The sequence below is a fragment of the Scyliorhinus torazame genome, chromosome 12 (assembly GCF_047496885.1).
Source record: "Scyliorhinus torazame isolate Kashiwa2021f chromosome 12, sScyTor2.1, whole genome shotgun sequence".
Taxonomy (NCBI): domain Eukaryota; kingdom Metazoa; phylum Chordata; class Chondrichthyes; order Carcharhiniformes; family Scyliorhinidae; genus Scyliorhinus; species Scyliorhinus torazame.
Window position 1 is genome coordinate 36,198,233 of NC_092718.1, and position 19,313 is coordinate 36,217,545.

Below are 19,313 nucleotides of genomic sequence, written 5' to 3' on the forward strand. Positions count from 1 at the left end.
GGTGAGGGTCTTCCCAGACGTCCGCGGGTCGACGTGTCATCTAACTGCGATTTTGTTTTTCCTCCACATAATGATAGGGGGCGCAATTCTCCCATCGGGAGTCTTGCCGACGCCGGAGTGAAAATCGGAGTGTTTCACTCCGGCATCGGAGCCCGCTCCCAGCCCCCTATTCTCCCGCCCCCAGGGGGCTAGGAGCGGAGTCGCGTCATTTACGCACGCCGGGCCTTGGCGCCGCGTAAAAGCGGCGCCGTGTAAATGACGTCACCCGCGCATGCGCAGTTGCTGTCCTCCCCGAGGCCGCCCCGCAAGAAGATGTCGGATGGATCTTGCAGGGCGGCGGAGGAAAGGAGGTCGTCCTTCAGAGAGGCCGGCCCGCCGATCGGTGCGGGCATCGAGGCAGCGTGGCGGGACACGGGCGGCGCCCCGGCGGTTCTCCCACCCGGCCTGGGGGGGAGAATTCCGTCCATGGATCCTGCTGACTGGAATAGTCATCCCCTACGTTGTCACTCCCTCTTCCCCCACCCCCTGACATACCTGAGCGCACCATCACTTTGAGTGCTTCGAATCAGCCAGAATTAACTTGATAATCCCCCAACCTGTTTTGTAAAGCTCCTTATCCTGAACTTCTTCTCAAGTGTTTTGTTGCACAGCCACCTTTGTAAAAATTATCATTGCCGCAAATTTTTAATGATTTGATTTGATTTATTGTCACATGTACCGAAGTACAGTGAAAAGTATTTTTCTGTGGCCGAGGAACGTGCACAATATGTACATAGTAGACACAAGAATAATCAACAGAGAACATTGACAAATGGTACATCGACAAAACAGTGATTGGTTACAGTGCGGAACAAGGGGCCAAACAAAGCAAATACATGAGCAAGAGCAGCATAGGGCGTCATGAATAGTGTTCTTACAGGGAACAGATCAGTCAAAGGGGGAGTCGTGGAGGAGTCTTATAGCTATGGGGAAGAAGCTGTTCCTATGTCTGGATGTACGGGTCTTCAGACTTCTGTACTATCTGCCTGATGGAAGGGTCTGGAAGAAGGCAATGCCTGGGTGGAAGGGGTCTCTGATAATGCTGTCTTGTCAAACGTCTGCCTTGTCAAACGTCTCTAAAGTATACGACCGGGACTTCTGGTGGCGTTCGTGAGCTGAGCGGTCGCAGCAAAAAGGCTCCCGCAGTTCCACAAATTCTTAAAATTTAAAAAAAGTTTTTTTAAAGTTTCCCGCAAAATCGGGAGCAGGGGAACTGGGCCCTCGGGAGAGGAGCGATCCGCCCCCCCCCCCCCCCCCCCCCCCCCCAAGCAGGAGAGCGCAGGGTGCGACGAGCGGCGGCCCGGACCGAGCAGTGGGGACCGACCGACCCCCGACGGCGACCACCATGAGGCAGGAACAAAGAGGGACTCCGGGCCAGAAACCACTCTCCCTCTCTCTCGACCTGGGTGAGTGAGGGAAAAGGAAGGAAAAAAGAAATTTTGCAAAAACAAAACTCTGAAAAGAAAACTTTTAAACTTTTAAAACTTTAAAAAAAAATATTTTTGCACTTTTCTTGTTCTCACCCAAAACAAGTTCACCTGAGAAGAATTTTATAAAAGAGGAAAAATAAAGTGGTAAAGGAGAGAAGGGAGGGGAGAAGAAAAAGGGAAGGGTGGGAATAAATAAATAAATAAAAGAGGGGGGAGGGGAAGAAAAAGGGGGGGAGGAGGGGGAGATGCCAGAAGGGAGCCAAAGCAGAGGGAGAAGGGGCACCAAAGGCAGACAGGGCAATGGGCGAGCCAGTTCAGATGAGCTAATCAGCACACGAAGCGGCAGAACGGAAGTATCGCCGCATCAAAAAGAGCTGGGCAGCCAGGTGCAGTCTACCCCGGGGCCAGGGGGGAGCTGGAACTGGAAGGCAGCCTTTGCCGATGCGCTGAGGGTACATCGGCAGGTAAACAAGGCAGAGGCTAGGGCAGACATAGAGGCCACTGTGCAGGCAGCAATGGCCAAGGCCCTGGCAGAGGTGCAGCAGGCCCTGGGCAGAGCAGAGGAAAAATTGGACGCCCAAGGGAAGAAACTGGAAGTCCAAGAGGTGACCATTAAGGAGCTGGAGAAAGTAGCGACTGACGTGAGCGACCGGATCACGGCTCTGGAGAGGGAGATGGCGAGACTGGGCACAACACAGGGGAGCCTGAAGGGCAGAGTGGACGACCAGGACAACCGCTCGAGGAGGCAAAATGTCAGGATAGTGGGCTTACCAGAGGGGATCGAGGGTAGAAACCCCACGGCATACGTGACCGAGATGCTGGGCAACTTAGTGGGGAGGGAAACCTTTCCTAGCCCACCAGAAATGGACAGAGCACACCGGTCGCTGCGCCCGAAGCCCAAAGCAGGGGAACACCCGAGAGCAGTTATAGCTAAACTACACCGGTACCAAGACAGGGAAACAATCCAGCACTGGGCCATGAAAAACAGAACCTGCAAATGGGAAGGACATGCCATTAGAATTTACGAGGACATTGGGGCAGACCTAGCCAGGAGACGGGCCCCTGGTAGGGGGCAACATCGCGCCGACGGGGGGGTGGGTGGGGGGGGGGGGGGTGGTGGTGGGGGTGGGGGGGGGGTGAGGCAACGCCAGGCCCCCCTGCCCCAGCCACGGCAAACGCACCCTGAACAAAGAAGAAACCGCTGACCGAGGGACCGCTTCAGGTGGGAGGCCAGGCGCCAGCACGAGGGAATGAGGGTAGCGGAGAAGGGAGAGCAAGCAAGAGGAGTGCAGGGTAGGATAGGGGAAGAGCAGGCAGAAAACTGTAGAGGCCGGGCAGGGGAGAAGCGAGACAGTAACTCCCGAGAGGGGGGCCACCGTACTAGCGGGAAAGCTAGTGCCGGGGGCATGCAACAAAGCAGGGCCGCAGCGCGCCCCCAACAGGGGGGAAGGCACCAGGCTGGAGGTGGGGGGGGGAACCACTCAACAGAGGCGGGAGAGCAAACGGGGACAGGAACAGGGGAAAGAGGGAAAAGGAGGGGTATACGGGAGAGGGGGGGGAAGGGAGAGACCGGGGGGGGGGACACAGGGAGGAAGAGACCGGGGAGGGGGGACACAGGGAAGGAGGGACAAACAAGGCTAGAAAAGGAATAGGGCTACAAAGTGCCACAACCAATGGCTCAAAACAAGGAATCGCTGCAAGCACCCACCCAGTACGGTCTCTGGGCGAAGGGAGACCCCAGAGTGCAGGGGACTAGCCGCATGGCGGACGCACAGTGGGTGGCCATGTCGAGTGCCCCCGGGACCAAGGGAAACCCCGGAGCGCAGGAACCCGACCGCATGGAGAGAGCAGTGACAGCGGCCATCCTGGACGGCCCCCGGGACAAAGGGAAACCCTGGAGCGCAGGGGCTCGTCCACCAGGTAAGTATGGTTAATCCCAGAGGAGCGAGGGGGCAGAAGCCCCCCACCAGGATAGTCACCTGGAACGTAAGGGGACTTAACGGCCCAGTGAAGAGATCCAGAGTCCTCACCCACCTAAGAAATATGAGGGCCGACATAGTCTTCCTCCAAGATACACACCTGAGAGAGCAGGACCGACTGCGGGTAAGAAAGGGCTGGGTGGGACAAACCTACCATTCCTGCTATGGGACAAGGGCCAGGGGGGTGGCGGTACTGATCGTCAAGAGGAAGATGTTTAGGGCGACAAAGACGGTTATGGACCCAGGGGGGACGGTACGTCATGGTCAGCGGGGCCCTGGATGGGGCACCGGTAGTACTAGTTAACGTGCACGCACCCAACTGGGACGACACTAGCTTCATCAAGAAGACCATGGCAGAAATCCCTGACATAGCGACGCATCGACTAATCATGGGGGGGGGACTTCAACTGTGTACAGGATCCAAAGACAGACAGATCAAACCCCAAAACGGGGAAAACCTCAAGCATGGCAAGGGAACTCAGTCACTTTATGGAGCAGATGGGAGCGGTGGACCCTGGAGGTTCACCCACCCGGGGGAGAAGGAATTCTCCTTCTTCTCTCCAGTACACAACGTATACACCAGAATTGACTTCTTTGTGGTGGGGGAAACGGTGCTTCCGGGGATAGACAAAGTGGAATACTCCGCAATTGTGATATCAGACCATGCTCCACACTACATGGACGTGAGGCTGGAGACGGGCAGGGCCCAACGCCCCACATGGAGGTTGGACGTTGCCCTACTAGCTGACAAGGCCTTCAACGAAAGGATATCGCGGGCCATAGCAGAGTACACAGAGAACAACCAGAACGGGGAGGTCTCACCGTTCTGGGAAGCGCTAAAGACCGTACTAAGAGAGGAAATCATCGCTTTCAATGCGCGAAGAGATAGGGAAGAAAGGGCGGCTCCATACTGGAGGTAGACCGTAAATACTCCGAGGCGCCGACCCTAGAGCTCCTGACGGAGAGGAAAGAGCTACAAAGGAACTTTGACCTGCTCTCCGCCAGGAAAGCAGTGCACCAACTCCGCCAGGCACGTGGGACCCTATACGAACGCGGAGACAAAGCCAGCCGCCTGTTGGCACACCAGCTGAGAAAGCAGGCAGCCACCAGAGAAATTGCACAAATCAGGGATACCAGAGACACGTTAAAAACAGAACTAGAAAAGATCGTCAAAACCTTCAAGGTCTTCCACCAAGGGCTGTACCCCTCAGAGCCCCCAATGGGGGAGTCCGGGATGAAATGGTTCCTTGATGGACTAGACATTCCAGTCGTGGGGGAGGGCAGAAAACGGGGCTTGGAAGCACCACTAGCACTGGGAGAGATCATGGACAGCATTAGCTCCATGCAGTCGGGGAAGGCGCCGGGACCCAACGGGTTCCCGATGGACTTCTACAAAATATTTGCGACAGCACTGGCCCCGCACCTGCGGGAGATGTTCACAGACTTGCTAGCGAGGGGTACACTGCCGCCCACGCTAGCACAGGCCTCATTCTCGCTGATACCTAAGAAAGACAAAGACCCAATGGAATGTGGGTCATATAGACCCATCTCACTGCTGAATGCAGACACCAAAATACTGGCCAAAATCCTAGCCAAAAGGTTAGAAGACTGTGTACCTGAGGTGGTCGCAGAGGACCAGACGGGCTTTGTCAAAGGTAGACCGCTTACCTCGAACATCAGGCGCCTGCTGAACGTGATAATGACCCCCTCCGGGGACAGAACACCAGAGGTGATCGTCTCCCTAGATGCAGAGAAGGCCTTCGACAGAGTCGAATAGAAATACCTCATTGAGGTGCTGGAGCGATTCGGGCTTGGAACAGGGTTCACCTCCTGGGTAAAACTCCTATACAACGCTCACATGGCGAGCGTATGGACCAACAATACCAACTCCCGATACTTCCAGCTGCACAGGGGCACCAGACAAGGATGCCCACTGTCCCCGCTGCTGTTCGCTCTAGCGATCGAACCACTCGCAATCGCGCTCAGAGCAGCAAAAAGCTGGAGGGGAATCTGAAGGGGAGGCAGAGAGCACAGAGTCTCGCTCTATGCAGATGACCTGCTCCTCTACATTTCGGATCCACAGAGCAGCATGGACGGAATCATCACGCTCCTGAAATAGTTTGGTGCCTTCTCGGGCTACAAACTCATCATGAGCAAAAGCGAGATCTTCCCGCTCCACCCACAAGTAGGTGGGGCAGCCCAAATGGGACTGCCGTTTAAACAAGCCCGACTCAAATTCCGCTATCTGGGGATCCAAATGAAAAGGGATCCACAAATGGAACCTCACCAATCTGACAGAGGAAGGAAAAAAGGACCTGCAAAGATGGACACACTCCCACTCTCCCTCGCGGGGAGAGTCCAGACGATCAAAATGAATGTGCTGCCCAGGTACCTCTTCCTATTCAGATCCATCCCGATCTACATCCCCATGGCCTTGTTCAAAGCACTAGACAAACTAATCATGGCGTTCATATTGGGGGGGGGGAGGGGAAGAGAGAATGCAAGGATTACAAAGAAGGTCTTACAAAAAACAAAATCAAGGGGGGGGCTTGCCCTCCCAAACCTACAACTTTACCACTGGGCGGCGACGGCCGAGCGAATAAGGGGATGGATCAAGGAGCCAGAAGCCGAATGGGTGGGTGCGGAAGAGGCCTCCTGCATGGGGACCTCCCTCCGGGCCCTCGCCACGGTGGCGCTACCATCCCCACCCAAAAAACACTCCAGCAGCCCGGTGGTAATAGCCACCCTCCAGTCCTGGAACCAACTACGGCACAATTTGGCCTGACCAGAATGTCGGGTAAAGCTCCCATTTGCAACAACCATAGGTTCACGCCAGCGCTGACTGACGCCACCTTCAAAAGGTGGGGACAGGACAGAAGGACACTGACAGTCAGGGACCTATACACGGACGGCAGGATCGCAACAATGGGCGAACTGACAGAGAAATTCCAGCTAGCCAGGGGGAACGAGCTAAGGTACCTGCAACTAAAAAACTTCCTACGAAAGGAGGCCGGGACATACCCACAACCACCACGACAGACACGACTGGAAGAGATACTGGACGCAAGCATACTAGATAAAGGAAACTGTAGTGACATGTATGACGGACTGGTAGAAGGGGCCGACACCGTACTGGACGCAACAAGAATGAAGTGGGAGGAGGACCTGGGGATCGAAATAGGGTGGGGACTCTGGAGCGAAGCACTGCATAGGGTCAACTCCACCTCCACGTGCGCAAGGCTCAGCCTGACGCAACTAAAAGTGGTACATAGAGCCCACTTTTTAAAAAAAAAAAAAAAAAAATGTTTATTAAGAATTTAGAAACAAAATTGTCAACCATACAAACAACCCCCCCCCCCCCCCCCAGTAACAAAAAGAAAGGAAAACTCGCAGAGCAAGACATAAACATGGCAAATCAATATGATACAGAACTTTATACATTAGATTCCTCCCGTACATATCAGTTTTCCGGATCATTGATGTATTTTCTTGCTCAGAAACCCCCCCCCCCCCCCAAGAGAGATGTCCCCCCCCCTCCCCCGGTTGCTGCTGCTGTCGACCGAACTTCTTCTAACGCTCCGCGAGATAGTCTTGGAACGGTTGCCACCGCCTGTAGAACCCCTGCGCAGACCCTCTCAAGGCAAACTTTATCCTCTCCAACTTGAGAAACCCTGCCATGTCATTTATCCAGGCTTCCACACTGGGGGGCTTCGCATCTTTCCACACTAACAAGATCCTTCGCCGGGCTCACAGGGACGCAAAGGCCAGAATACCGGCCTCTTTCGCCTCCTGCACTCCCGGCTCTTCCGCTACTCCAAATAATGCTAGCCCCCAACTTGGCTTGACCTGGACTTTCACCACCGTAGATATAGTTCTCGCAACTCCCCTCCAGAACCCATCCAGTGCCGGGCACGACCAAAACATATGGGCATGGTTCGCCGGGCTTCCTGAGCACCTCCCACATCTGTCCTCCACCCCAAAGAACCTACTCAGCCTCGCCCCCGTCATATGCGCTCTGTGAACAACCTTAAATTGTATCAGGCTAAGCCTGGCGCACGAGGAAGAGGAATTAACCCTACTTAGGGCATTAGCCCACAGACCATCCTCAATCTCCTCCCCCAGCTCCTCTTCACATTTACCCTTCAGCTCCTCTACCAAAGCCACCCCCTCTTTCATCTCCTGGTATATCGCCGACACCTCGCCCTCTCCGACCCATACGCCCGAAATCACCCTGTCTTGAATCCCCTGTGCCGGGAGCAGTGGGAATTCCCTCACCTGCCGCCTCACAAACGCCCTCACTTGCATGTACCTGAAAGCATTTCCCCATAAAGCCCACTTAACAAGGACCCGTATGAGGAGGTTCTTCCCGAAGGTGGAGGATAGATGTGAGCGGTGCCAAGGAGACCCAGCCAACCACGCCCACATGTTCTGGTCCTGCCCCAGACTTGTGGAGTACTGGACAGCCTTCTTTGAGGCAATTTCCAAGGTGGTGGGGGTGAGGGTGGAGTCATGCCCGAAAGTGGCGGACTTCGGGGTTTCAGACCAGCCAGATCTCTTCCTGGGGAGGAGGGCAGACGCCCTTGCCTTTGCCTCCCTGATCGCCCGCCGTGGAATCCTGTTCGGCTGGCGGTCAGCAGCACCACCCAAAGCTGCAGACTGGCTGTCCGACCTCTCAGAACCTCTCTAAATGGAGAAAATCAAATTCGCCATCCAAGGGTCAGACAACGGCTTCCACAGAACGTGGGAGCCATTCACCCAATTGTTCCGAGACCTGTTTGTGGCCAACAAACAAGCAGAAGAATAGCCAGGTAGCCAAGAAACAGGGGAGAGTAGCCAAAGCATGAGATGGAGAGATAGACCGGGAAGGGGGGGGGGGGGGGGGGCAGCTAAATCTAAGAGGAAGGAAAGGCGGGTGGGGGGGTTGAAGCGGGGAGAGGGGGGGCAGAGGGAAGAGACAGGGAACAATAGAGGAGAGCCAGGGAGGGGGGAGGCAGGGAAACGTTAACAAACTTAACGTCCAAAGGAACAGAGAAAACGGGGAAGACGGGAGGGCCGTGGAAGTGCGCAGAAGCGGAACGAGACGACAACGGCAGCGAACTCCATCTGGGAGAAGCAAGGGACGACAACACCACGAACAGATGCCTACTTACGTGTGTAAATAATTTTGCCAAGTGTACAGAGCTGCTGCTGTTGAGCGGGGGTATAATACCGTCCGATGGCTTCTCAGGGAAAATTAAAGCATCAGCAGCAGCAGCGACCCGTAAGGGAGTGGGGGTGAGTGCTCCGTTGGGAGGGTGTGGGAAGACTGAGGCACGTGGGGTCACGTCTAGTCAATTGTTATTGTATATTTTCTTTTTGCACTATGTTAATGTTCACTCTATTTTGCTGTGTTAGGATAATTACTATTTATTATGAAAAACTTTGCAAAACTTTAATAAAAAAATATTTTAAAAAAAAGAATACGACTGTTACAAGAAGCAGTTAACAGAGACACTTTTCTTGTGGCTTTTTCTTCCCTCACTGGCGATTCAGTTTTAAGCAGCTGTAAGCTTTTAAAGTGTCGTGTTTGCCTTTTTGTTTGAGCCTGACAGCAAAGCCAAGTTTGCAGTGGATCCTCCACCAGCTCTACGGTCGAGTTTCAGATTTTTAAAATCCCATCCTTAAAGTTACAAATCCAATGCGCAGAGTGGACAGGGCAAACCCTTAATCCATCTCATTGCTTGCTCCAAACACCAATTCAAATTCAAATTGAACCCAATTCATGGTTTCCGCAAGGGGGACACACCAGATCCAAGCTGACAAGATAAGGCACTTCATCTTGGACTTGATCTGACGCTTGCTTGATCTTAGCCAAAAGGCCGAGACGCGATCGAGTTGCAGATTTTAAGTGTCCATTAGATCAGCACTTGTAAAGTGCAGCCATCTGGTGACCGTAACTCATTGTTACAATCACCAGGTAGAAATTCTGTTTAGTGTTTCGATGGCTGAGAGAGAGCGAGCGTCAGATCACTGATCACTTCAAAACAAGCCACAAATTTAAAAAGTGAGGCTGTATTTAACTAGCATCAATCATGACCTCAAGATATCCCAAAACACTTTAGTGCTTCTGAGGTGTAGTCACTCTTGCAATGCAGAAAACAGAGCAGAAAGTTTGCATACAGCAAGTTCCCACAGAGAGTGAAGTGTTAATAATCAGTTGATGTGTCTTTTAATGATGTTGTTTGCGGGGCGGATATTGGTTGGGACACCCAAGAGGAATTCCCCTGCTCCTCTTCAAAATTGTGCCACTTGATCCACCCCCTCGCTGTTGCTAAGCTGTCACATTGCTTATGCAACATTTAGTCCTGGAAGAGCTGAAATGTTGGATGCCATCGTTTTCAGTCCTTATTCCAGACTCCATTTCCAAGCGACAACCTCCATCCCTTTCCCCGGTAACAGTCTGAGATTAAAACCTGTCTGTTAGCAATCTTGGTGTTACTGTTACGATCCTCGTAGAGACTTTTGTAAAGAGATATGAATTTTCCAGTGATTGAAGCAAAGAATCGCACACGAAGATTTCGGATTTTTAAGACTTTTAATGTGACAAAAAACTAAAATCAAGATTGACTAAACATTTAGTTGGTAACTAATGTTCTAAACTACATAAAAGATATTCCCTATTCACTTCTTACGCAGCTGAAAGTTCTACCCAACATTTATACATTATACTGCACTCTCAGCAAAAATGTAAGGCACGATGTAACGGCCTTGTCGGGCCTGACATAGTGTCGGGATGAGGTCGTTTCGCCGATTGAAACGTCTCGTATGATTTAACGCAGACATCCTGATCTAGATCTCGCCCTCGCCAGTACGGTCATTTAAATATGTATTTGCGGGATTCTCTAGGCACCTGGGGCCTAACAGCCGCAACTGGGAGACCCCGCCCGGGTGCCGTTTAGTACTGGTTTCCACAAATGTGGACCAGTCGTAATGCCAACTGGAAAAGGAGGGGGTTCCCAGGCTATTAGAGATCCCCAGGTGGTCAGGGACAGGGCAGGGTGGCACCCTGGCACTGCCTCTAGAACCCGGGCACGTTGATACCACCAGCCTGGCACTTGGCAATGCCATCCAGGGGGCCCAGACAAGGGTAGCAGTGCCCGGGTAACAGGTTGGCACTGACAGATTGGGCTGAGGGGGCCTTACCAGGTGGAGGGGGTGTGATTGAGGGGACAAGAGATCAGGACAGCCAGACAAAATGGCCCCCCGATCTGTGAGGAGCCTTTCCTGCTATTCCTGCCAGTTTGACCTCGGCGTAGAGAAACTCCCCAAGGTCAAAATAAAATGGCAAAGTGCCGTTGAATAGCGGGGTGTTTGTCAGCAGCTGTTTCTCGATGCTGAGCTGCCGAGAAACACCCCGCTAAATACACCCAAAACCGGACAAAGGTTTTGTTCCGGTTAAATCGCGCTCGTAGTGTTGGATAGGGGGTTGTTTAGCTTAGTTGGCAGGACAGCTGGTTTGTGATGCAGTGCGACGCCAACAGCTCGGGTTCAGTTCTGGTACCAGCCAAGGTTATTCACCACCAGCCTGCTCATGATCCTCTGGGACTGTGGCGACATGTACTTTTTTTAAAGTATTGAATATAAAGTCCCAAGCTCCTCCCAGCTCTAGCAGTTAGGATGTCTTCTCCCTACCCCACCAGGGTGAATCTTCCAGTGTCCTTTTAAACCATTTCCCCCCCCACTCAATCTTTTAAGCATACTCAAATGGACTTCAGTGCACTCTGGCAATGTTGTGGTCTCTAACTCTTCACTTGGTTCTTTGAATTGGGAATCAATCCCCACCAGCAGTTTGTTGGGTAGCTAACTCTGAAACAATCCTTTCTTCCTGACTGGCATAGCAGCAAGTCATAGATTATGTGGGTCTTCTTCCCTTAAATCTCTTAGTCTGACTGACTGAGAGTCTGTATAGCAGCGACCTCGCCTTTTGTGTCCAGATGTTTAAATTTGCACCTGACTTTGAATAGCTTTCAATTTGAGTTTCTGCCAGCATATCAAGCAGGTCTCATGAGCTTGCCACTGTGCAGACTTAGTAGCAGGCCACATTCCCCTCTGCAACCTACTCAATTATACTGCGAATTAAAGGAGACAGTTTAAAACATAACCTCAGTGTTTGTAACAGTCACATTTGATCCTGAGATCAGCCTGGGACTTCATATTCATGCCATCACTGAAACTGCCTATTTCCACCTCAGCAACATCAGCTGATTTTGCCCCTATCTAAGCCCATCTGCAGCTGAAACACTCTTTCATGTTTCATTAGCTCTAGACTCAACTATTCCAAGACACGCCTGGCTGGTTTCCTACATTAATCCCCTGTAAACTTGAGGCTATCCAAAACTCTGCTGCCTGTGTCCTAACTTGCACAAAATCCTGCTCCCCTTTCATCCACGGAAGCACAGTGGGTAGCACTGTTGCTTCACAACGCCATGGTCCCAGGTTCGATTCCCGGCTTGGGTCACCGTCTGTCGGAGTCTCCACGTTTTCCCCGTGTCTGCGTGGGTTTCCTCCGGGTGCTCCGGTTTCCTCCCACAAGTCCCGAAAGACGTGCTGTTAGGTGAATTGGCATTCTGAATTCTCTCCCTGTGTACCCGAACAGGCGCCGGAATGTGGCGAGTAGGGGCTTTTCACAGTGACGTCATTGCAGTATTAATGTATGCCTACTCGTGACAGTAAAGATTATTATCATCATTATTGGTGTTGGGTGGGGTTACGGGTATAGGGCAGAGGAGTGGACCTAGGAAGGGTGCTCTTTCCGAGGGTCAGTGTAGATGCGATAGGCCGAATGGCCTCCTTCTACACAGTAGAGATTCTATGGTTCTACTGCACCGAACGGTCAACTTTTAAGTTTTTGTGTGCAAGACTTTGGAGTCGGAATCCAGGCAAGTGCGTTACCAACCAGAACCATGGCTGACGTCAAGGTCAACCTGACACCTAATTGATCTCTCCAGAGTCTTTAAGCTAAATGAGGCGGATCCAATTAATGAATGCTTTTTACTCTGTGGGAAATGACCAGCTTTCTGCAGAATAATGTACTCTGGTAATGTGGCTTTCTTTAAGTAATTTTAATCTTTCAAGGACAATGGTATTCTGCATTAAATAAAAATATCACCAGCAGCTGGTTTAGGAATCCCCCTAGTGAATGCACCGCATGAAGCATAAGACAGTCCTTTATCTGTGTATTCAGGCTTCTTATGCATATTAAACACGCTGAATTTGAGAGTAACAAAACTGATTCATGTTTGGAAGAACAAGATAGAGCTTGTTATGTATGGTGCATTTTACATCCTCAGGGTGTTCCAAATCCTGCATTTCTGCCTAAATACGCGTCTTTAGTAGTAGGAATTATTTGCAACATTTTTACCCGATTTATTAGAACAGTGAAATGGATGTAAGTGTTTCCTGCGTCTATTTTGTGTGAGGTGCAATCATTATGTTCCTCTGACTTGCTCCAACAGAGAAACCAATTTGAAAGTTCGACATGCACTGACAGTAACTTCAGAACTTGGTGCAGATATGTGTAGATTGGCAGAGTTTGATGGTGAGTCTAATTTAATGTATTAATGTTGTGGGAGTTTCTCAGCCATTTGAGTATACCCCACCCTCCCCCACCCCCACACACACACAACTGACCAGATGTTGCAGTTCAAGATGTTAATTCAAGCTTCAACAGGGGAGGTAAACATCCACCGTATGGCCTGCCAGCTCGCAGAACAAAGAAATACAGTGGCAATTTATACCTTTAGCTTATCTCACAAGTAATTAACGTCAATCAAAAGTGTACATTTGTTAGAAGATATTGGGCTGGATTTGCCGTCGGCAGCACACTCACGCCCGCGGATTTCCCGACGGCGTGGGGGTGCCCACAACGGGAAACCCCATTGGCTGGCTGCTGGGACGGAGAATCCTGCTGCCAGCAGGGGCACGACGCACAAGAAAACGGAGAATCCCGCCCATTAAATCCATTCACAACTAATGGTAAAGCGGCAGAAAAACGCCCCTGGGCTGGCACCCCTCACCTGTACCGTCACTGGTATAAGAACTGGGATTTCTGCTGCGCCTGTGCGCACGCATGTCATGTTTTTAATACTACGGTTGTGCCCTGAACTTCTGCTGCCAACGTACATGTAACAGCACCTTCCTTCAAGAATAGCACCAGCTATTCAACTCGGGAAGGGCACCGCAGTCCAACCTGATCCTCTGCACTTTCCATTGAGTTACTGAACAACAATCGGGGCAGAAGCTTTGATTTCCACCCTCAAGTGATGCTGAGACCCATTGTTTCCTCCCCCTCCCCTACCCCTACCTACCAATTTAAAAGATTCATTTGTTTCCTATGAGATTTGTATATAAGGGGAACGTACACTAAGGCCATGGTGAGGCATGATTCCAAACTGGCACTGATCTCTCCATTGCTGTGGGCCAAACTTGATGAGAATCCCAATTTCCGTTATCTCGCAGTAAGATTCAAAATCTTACCTCTGTGTGCACTTCCTGCTGGCATATTCTGCTATAAATTCCTGTCAGTATTTATAATGGAATATGTTGGTAGCACAGTGGTTGGCACTGTAGCTTCACAGCTCCAGGGTAGTAGGTTCGAATCCTGGCTTGGGTCACTGTCTATGCGGAGTCTGCACCTTCTCTCCGTGTTTCCTCCGGGTGCTCTGGTTTCCTCCCAGAAGTCCCGAAAGACGAGCTGTTAGGTCATTCGGACATTCTGAATTCTCCCTCTGTGTACCCGAACAGGCGCCGGAATGTGGCGACTAAGGGCTTTTCACAGTAACTTCATTGCAGTGTTAATGTAAGCCTACTTGTGACAATAAAGATTATTATTATTAATAATTAGGATTACATAATGTATAACTTATGAATTAAATTATTGAATCACAATTTGAGCACGTATACTTAATTATAATATCACCAAACATGTATTTTCTCTATTTATCTACAATAGGTATGCTAGGAATATGTTTGGCCAGTAGTGTACCAGATTCCTTTTCATATTCCCTTGTTTAGTGGACACACAAGAGCTGCAGCTGCACTGTTTGCAATTGAACTTTTGTGTGCAGGCTGCGTAACTAAAGCTTCTCTTATAATTGAACACAGTAAGAAATACATGGTCCTTGAGTGTTATCTATAAACTGTCTGTACTGAAGCAACTGGTTCTTCACCACCGGTTTTCTGCCTTTGAGAATTTAGCAGCTTGTTTGATTTTTAAACTTGTAAGACTTTTAACATCTTCATGGAATCCCTACAGTGCAGACCGAGACCATTTGGCCCATCGAGTCTACATACTGAAAGAGCTCCCTACCTAGACCCACTCCCCCACCCTATCCCTGTAACTCCACAACCCGACCTAACCGTTGGACACTAAGGGACAATTTAGAATGGCCAATCCACCTAACCTGCACATTTCTGGACTGTAGGAGGAGACCGGAGCACCCGGAGGAAACCCACACAGACACTGGGAGAATGTACAAATTCGAAACGGTCACTCAAGGTTAGAATTGAAGCCGTCTCCTGATGCTAACCATTGTGCCACCGTGCCGCTTCATTGACTTATATAGTCAGTTAGGCCACCAGCACACTGTGCTGAAAGGGGCGGTTAGGTTCCAACACTAGGAGAGCAGAAGTCACTCTGTGAAGTAAGTCCCAAAAACAATAATGGGTCGGGGAAAAGACATTGCATTAAATCAAGTTCAATCAATCTCATTGCATGAAGAATGAACAACAATGTTTTCTGGGGGGGTCTGCTTCAACATGTCTAGTTTATATCATAGTCTGCTCCCTGCTGATTGTTGGCACTTGTACAGCAGTGTACTTAAGTTATTAAATCATCATCAACATCATTATACAGCCACACCAAATCTGTAAGTGTAGGTTTTGAAGTAAAGTGTGGCGCCAGACATTGAAATTGTGCCATGAATGAACAGGAAAGGTGACGGGTTTTGTTGAATATTTATATTTCAAACGTGACATTTTATTTTTTAAGTTCTTTTTGTGGGAGGTGAGCGTCGCTGACAAGGGCAGCATTTGTTGCCTTTCTCAACTTGCTGTTGAGAAGGTGGGGGTGAGCCAGCCTTTAAAAATTTTTTTAAAAATACTTTCATTCAAATGTTTAGCGTTTTAACATTTTACAAAAAAAAACAAAAGCCGGGAATTGAACCTGGGACCCTGGTGCTGCGAATCAACGTGCTAACCACTGAACTACCGGGCCGCCCAATAAGACTACCGGGCCGCAGGACTAGAACATGAGTACATAATTAGCCGGGCCCCTCGCACACCATTCGCAAGTATCCTCTGCCCCCTCAAACAGCCGATTTCATCTTTGACTTCGTCAAATGAGTCCTGGGGCCATATTGACCTATTCCTTGAGCCACAGTTAAGTTTCTGGTCATAGTACCCCCATGGTTATGCTGTTCAACATCAAGGGGCGATGGTTAGTTTCCCTCTGGCTGGAGATGGTCATTGCCTGGCAGTTATGTGGCATGAACTTGCCACTTATCACCCCAAACCTGAATGTTATCTCAGCCTTGCTGCATAGGGGCACAGACTGCTTCAGTATCTGAGGAATAATAACAATTTATTGTCACAAGTAGGCTTACATTAAAACTGCAATAAAGTTACTGTGAAAAGCCCCGAGTCGCCAAATGAAATGAAATGAATATCGCTTATTGTCACAAGTAGGCTTCAAATGAAGTCACTGTGAAAAGCCCCTAGTCGCCACATTCCGGAGCCTGTCCGGCGCCTGTTCGGGTACACAGAGGGAGAACTCAATGTCCAAATGACCTAACAGCACGTCTTTCGGGACTTCTGGGAGGAAACCACAGCACCCGGAGGAAACACTGGGAGAACGTGCAGACTCCGCACAGACAGTGACCCAAGCGGGAATCAAACCTGGCACCCTGCCGCTGTGAAGCAAAAGTGCTCACCACTGTGCTACCATGCTGCAGATGGTTCAGTCTCAATCCAGCATTGCTCTGGAAATGAAACCTGTAAATAGTGAGAAGCCCGTCTCAAGTTCACAAATTCTTCAGCGTATTGGATCAGTTTGTTGACCGGATTTTGTTTTTCTTTTTTAACTCCCATAACTTATTGGGTGGAATTCTCCAGACCTTCCCACCAGTGGGATCTCCTGATCCCACCGAAGCCGAGCGCCCCGCCAAAGGTTACAGCGGCACGGGGGAGGAATGTAAATTTGCCATCACCTTGGGGTGGGACTGTAGGAAATCCACCCGTTGAATGCCCGATGTTCACATTTACCTGTCTGCCGCACGGAGCAATGAGAACTTCCTACTCCCCATGCTTAATGTAATGGTTAGCAAAAAAAACCAGCGGACTGAAAAGAAAGGCTTGTGTTTATATTGCTCCTTACGTTCTTCGTACCTCCCAAAACAATTTCCAAATAACGGATTACTTTTTTGAAGAATTGTGATGTACAGGAAACTGTGCACAGGCAGCAAATGAATGAGTAAAGACGGTTCAAAGGGTATCACTTGTGGCTGCTTGACCCAGGGAAATTAGATTATTTTTCGCTGGCCGAGGGAGGACACCACTGAACCACCAGGATCATTACCCAAGCACCTTCAAGGCCTCTGTTGTGGAGTATGAAATCCAAATAAATGATTCCAACTAATTAATAGATCTAGTGAGAATCGTTAAAATGCACTATGCTCACTTGAATTATGATTTGTTACATTTTCAATGCTTGGGGCTGGATTGTCCGTTTAGGAGACTGTGTGGATGCCAGTGGAGCATGTGTGGACTTTCATGACCGAAAAATCGGCGCAAAACCCTCACCGATTCCAGTACCGGGGAGGGGCTAGCACTGGCACCGAGTGGAACTCCCGCAGATTGTGCTGAGGATGGCCGGGTCCCGGGCTGCGCATGTGCATGGCTGACGACCTGCACCCGTCGCGCCGTAAAACATGGCGCCGGCCGTGAGCGAACCCAACCCGCCAACCGCGACCCCACAGCCCACCCCCTGCCCATCCCCAAATTGTCCCCGCTGCCCTAGCAGAAGCCTCCCCTGGCCAGCGGTGTGGATCATTGCCGAGTGTGTCGGCGCTGGACACAGTCTGCAGCCGGCATGCCGGGTTCCCGCACGCACGGGACCACACGTGGTCCGCGCCTTCGGGAACTCGGCCCATCGGGGCGGAGCATCGTGGGTGGGCCGGCCGATGATGTGCCAACGGCGTTGAAACTGCGCATGGCGGCGTGACGATGACGGCGGTTTGGAGGGGGCGGAGCATGGCGGACCGGCGTCAAACTGGCACCGGCCCCAAGGGCTACGGAGAATATAGCACCAAATCTTTGGGATTGCTTGCTGCTTTGCAGTTTTCCTCCAATTATATTTTTATTATTATGCAAGGACTGTGTGCAGACTCAAAGAGTGCAAACTGCCACAAACGAATGTGAAGGTTCGTAAAGTATGAAATATTTTCATTTCTTCTCTTGACTATTGACCCTTAACCTGGTTACCATTGCAACTACCTGGGTCATTGGTTTTGGATGGCTCGGATTTGTACTGGAGCGAATCCCGAAAGATAAATTACCTTTTGACAAGCTCGATCAGCAAAATGAAACCACCTTTGTTGCTGCCTCTCTTAAACTGGCTTCAGCGCTTGAGTTCCCAGAGTAACCAGGATCTCGCATATTTAATTAATCCCAAACCTCTGCCTCCAGGCGCAATAAATTATGCAGGGCTCATGCTGCCTAACATTCCTTTACGCAATGTGTCATGCCAGAATTGTTATCCTTACGGGTGAACGCGATGGTCTGCGGAACTACTCCTAGTGTCAGAATTTCAATATCGGAAGACTGAATGCAATTAATTTGAAGAGCAGGGATGACATATTTAGCTCCCGTCGCTATAGCAGTTGAGTTGTAATTATGAAGTCTTACTTGATTTGACAGCAATCCCTGCACAAGGATAGTTCAGTTCAACACATCAGCGTTGTTGGCATAGAAATCTTATTTTGATTTGTACACGAATAGGAGACATATCATGTCCTTTGTTTGAGAAGTTCTTACTGTCCAAATTAAAAGCAGGAATCAAGTGGTCTCCTTTCATGGATAGTCAAAGTAATTATCAAGATGACTGAGAATGTTGATGCATGAGCAATGCATTGCTTTTAAACCAGTTTAATTTTGACTCAAAAACTAAACCAGCTACGAACCAACATGTCCCTTTTAATGGGAAATGGAATGCGCGGCGTTTTCACCACAATTATTGAGCCATCAGCAAAATTGCAGGAAAATTGAGCTTTGAAAAGTATAATGCCTGAGAATGTGATCTTGTTAGCAGGCCATACAACATGGCGAAGACCCATGATTTATTAAGAGGAACTTCACCCCATATATTCCTTTAGGCTAAATCTAATACCTATTTTTGTCGGATCTTTATCAATGTTGGTTTCTATGGCTCCTTGACTGCAAGAAATTGTTTTTTGTTTGTTTCTGTTACTGAGTAAGTTGATGTTCAGAAGTCATTTCTATGTCAGGTCATTTGCACATCTGCGCACACAAATCAGACTATTGTTTAGGAGGCTATATAAAGAGAAAGTGAAGTCAGTTATTTTTTTTTAACATCACTTGGTGGCTTTTGGATTTCAGGAAGGGCAGAGGTATACATTGGTTAATCCCCGTTTTAAATATTCTAGCATATCTCTTAAAATGCTTTTCTTCTAAATTTACTATTCCCAAGCAAATGGACAAATATTGTTCTGATTGGTCTAAACAGCTGAAGAGGGAAAAGAACATTTTCTAATTCAGTTCTTTTATTCTGGTCACTTACAGAAGCATTGAGATGCAAGTCAAACATGCCCAC

At 49.8% G+C, this 19,313-nt stretch overlaps 1 protein-coding gene across 1 annotated transcript in view; it reads left to right on the plus strand.

The window, feature by feature from the left end:
* LOC140387321 (phospholipid-transporting ATPase ID-like) overlaps nt 1-19,313 on the plus strand; it is a 207,143-nt gene that overhangs the window by 66,252 nt on the left and 121,578 nt on the right. Inside the window, exon 8 of the mRNA XM_072470249.1 lies at nt 12,943-13,025. Coding sequence (XP_072326350.1) covers nt 12,943-13,025 — 83 coding nt within the window. The remainder of the gene's footprint in view (nt 1-12,942; nt 13,026-19,313) is intronic.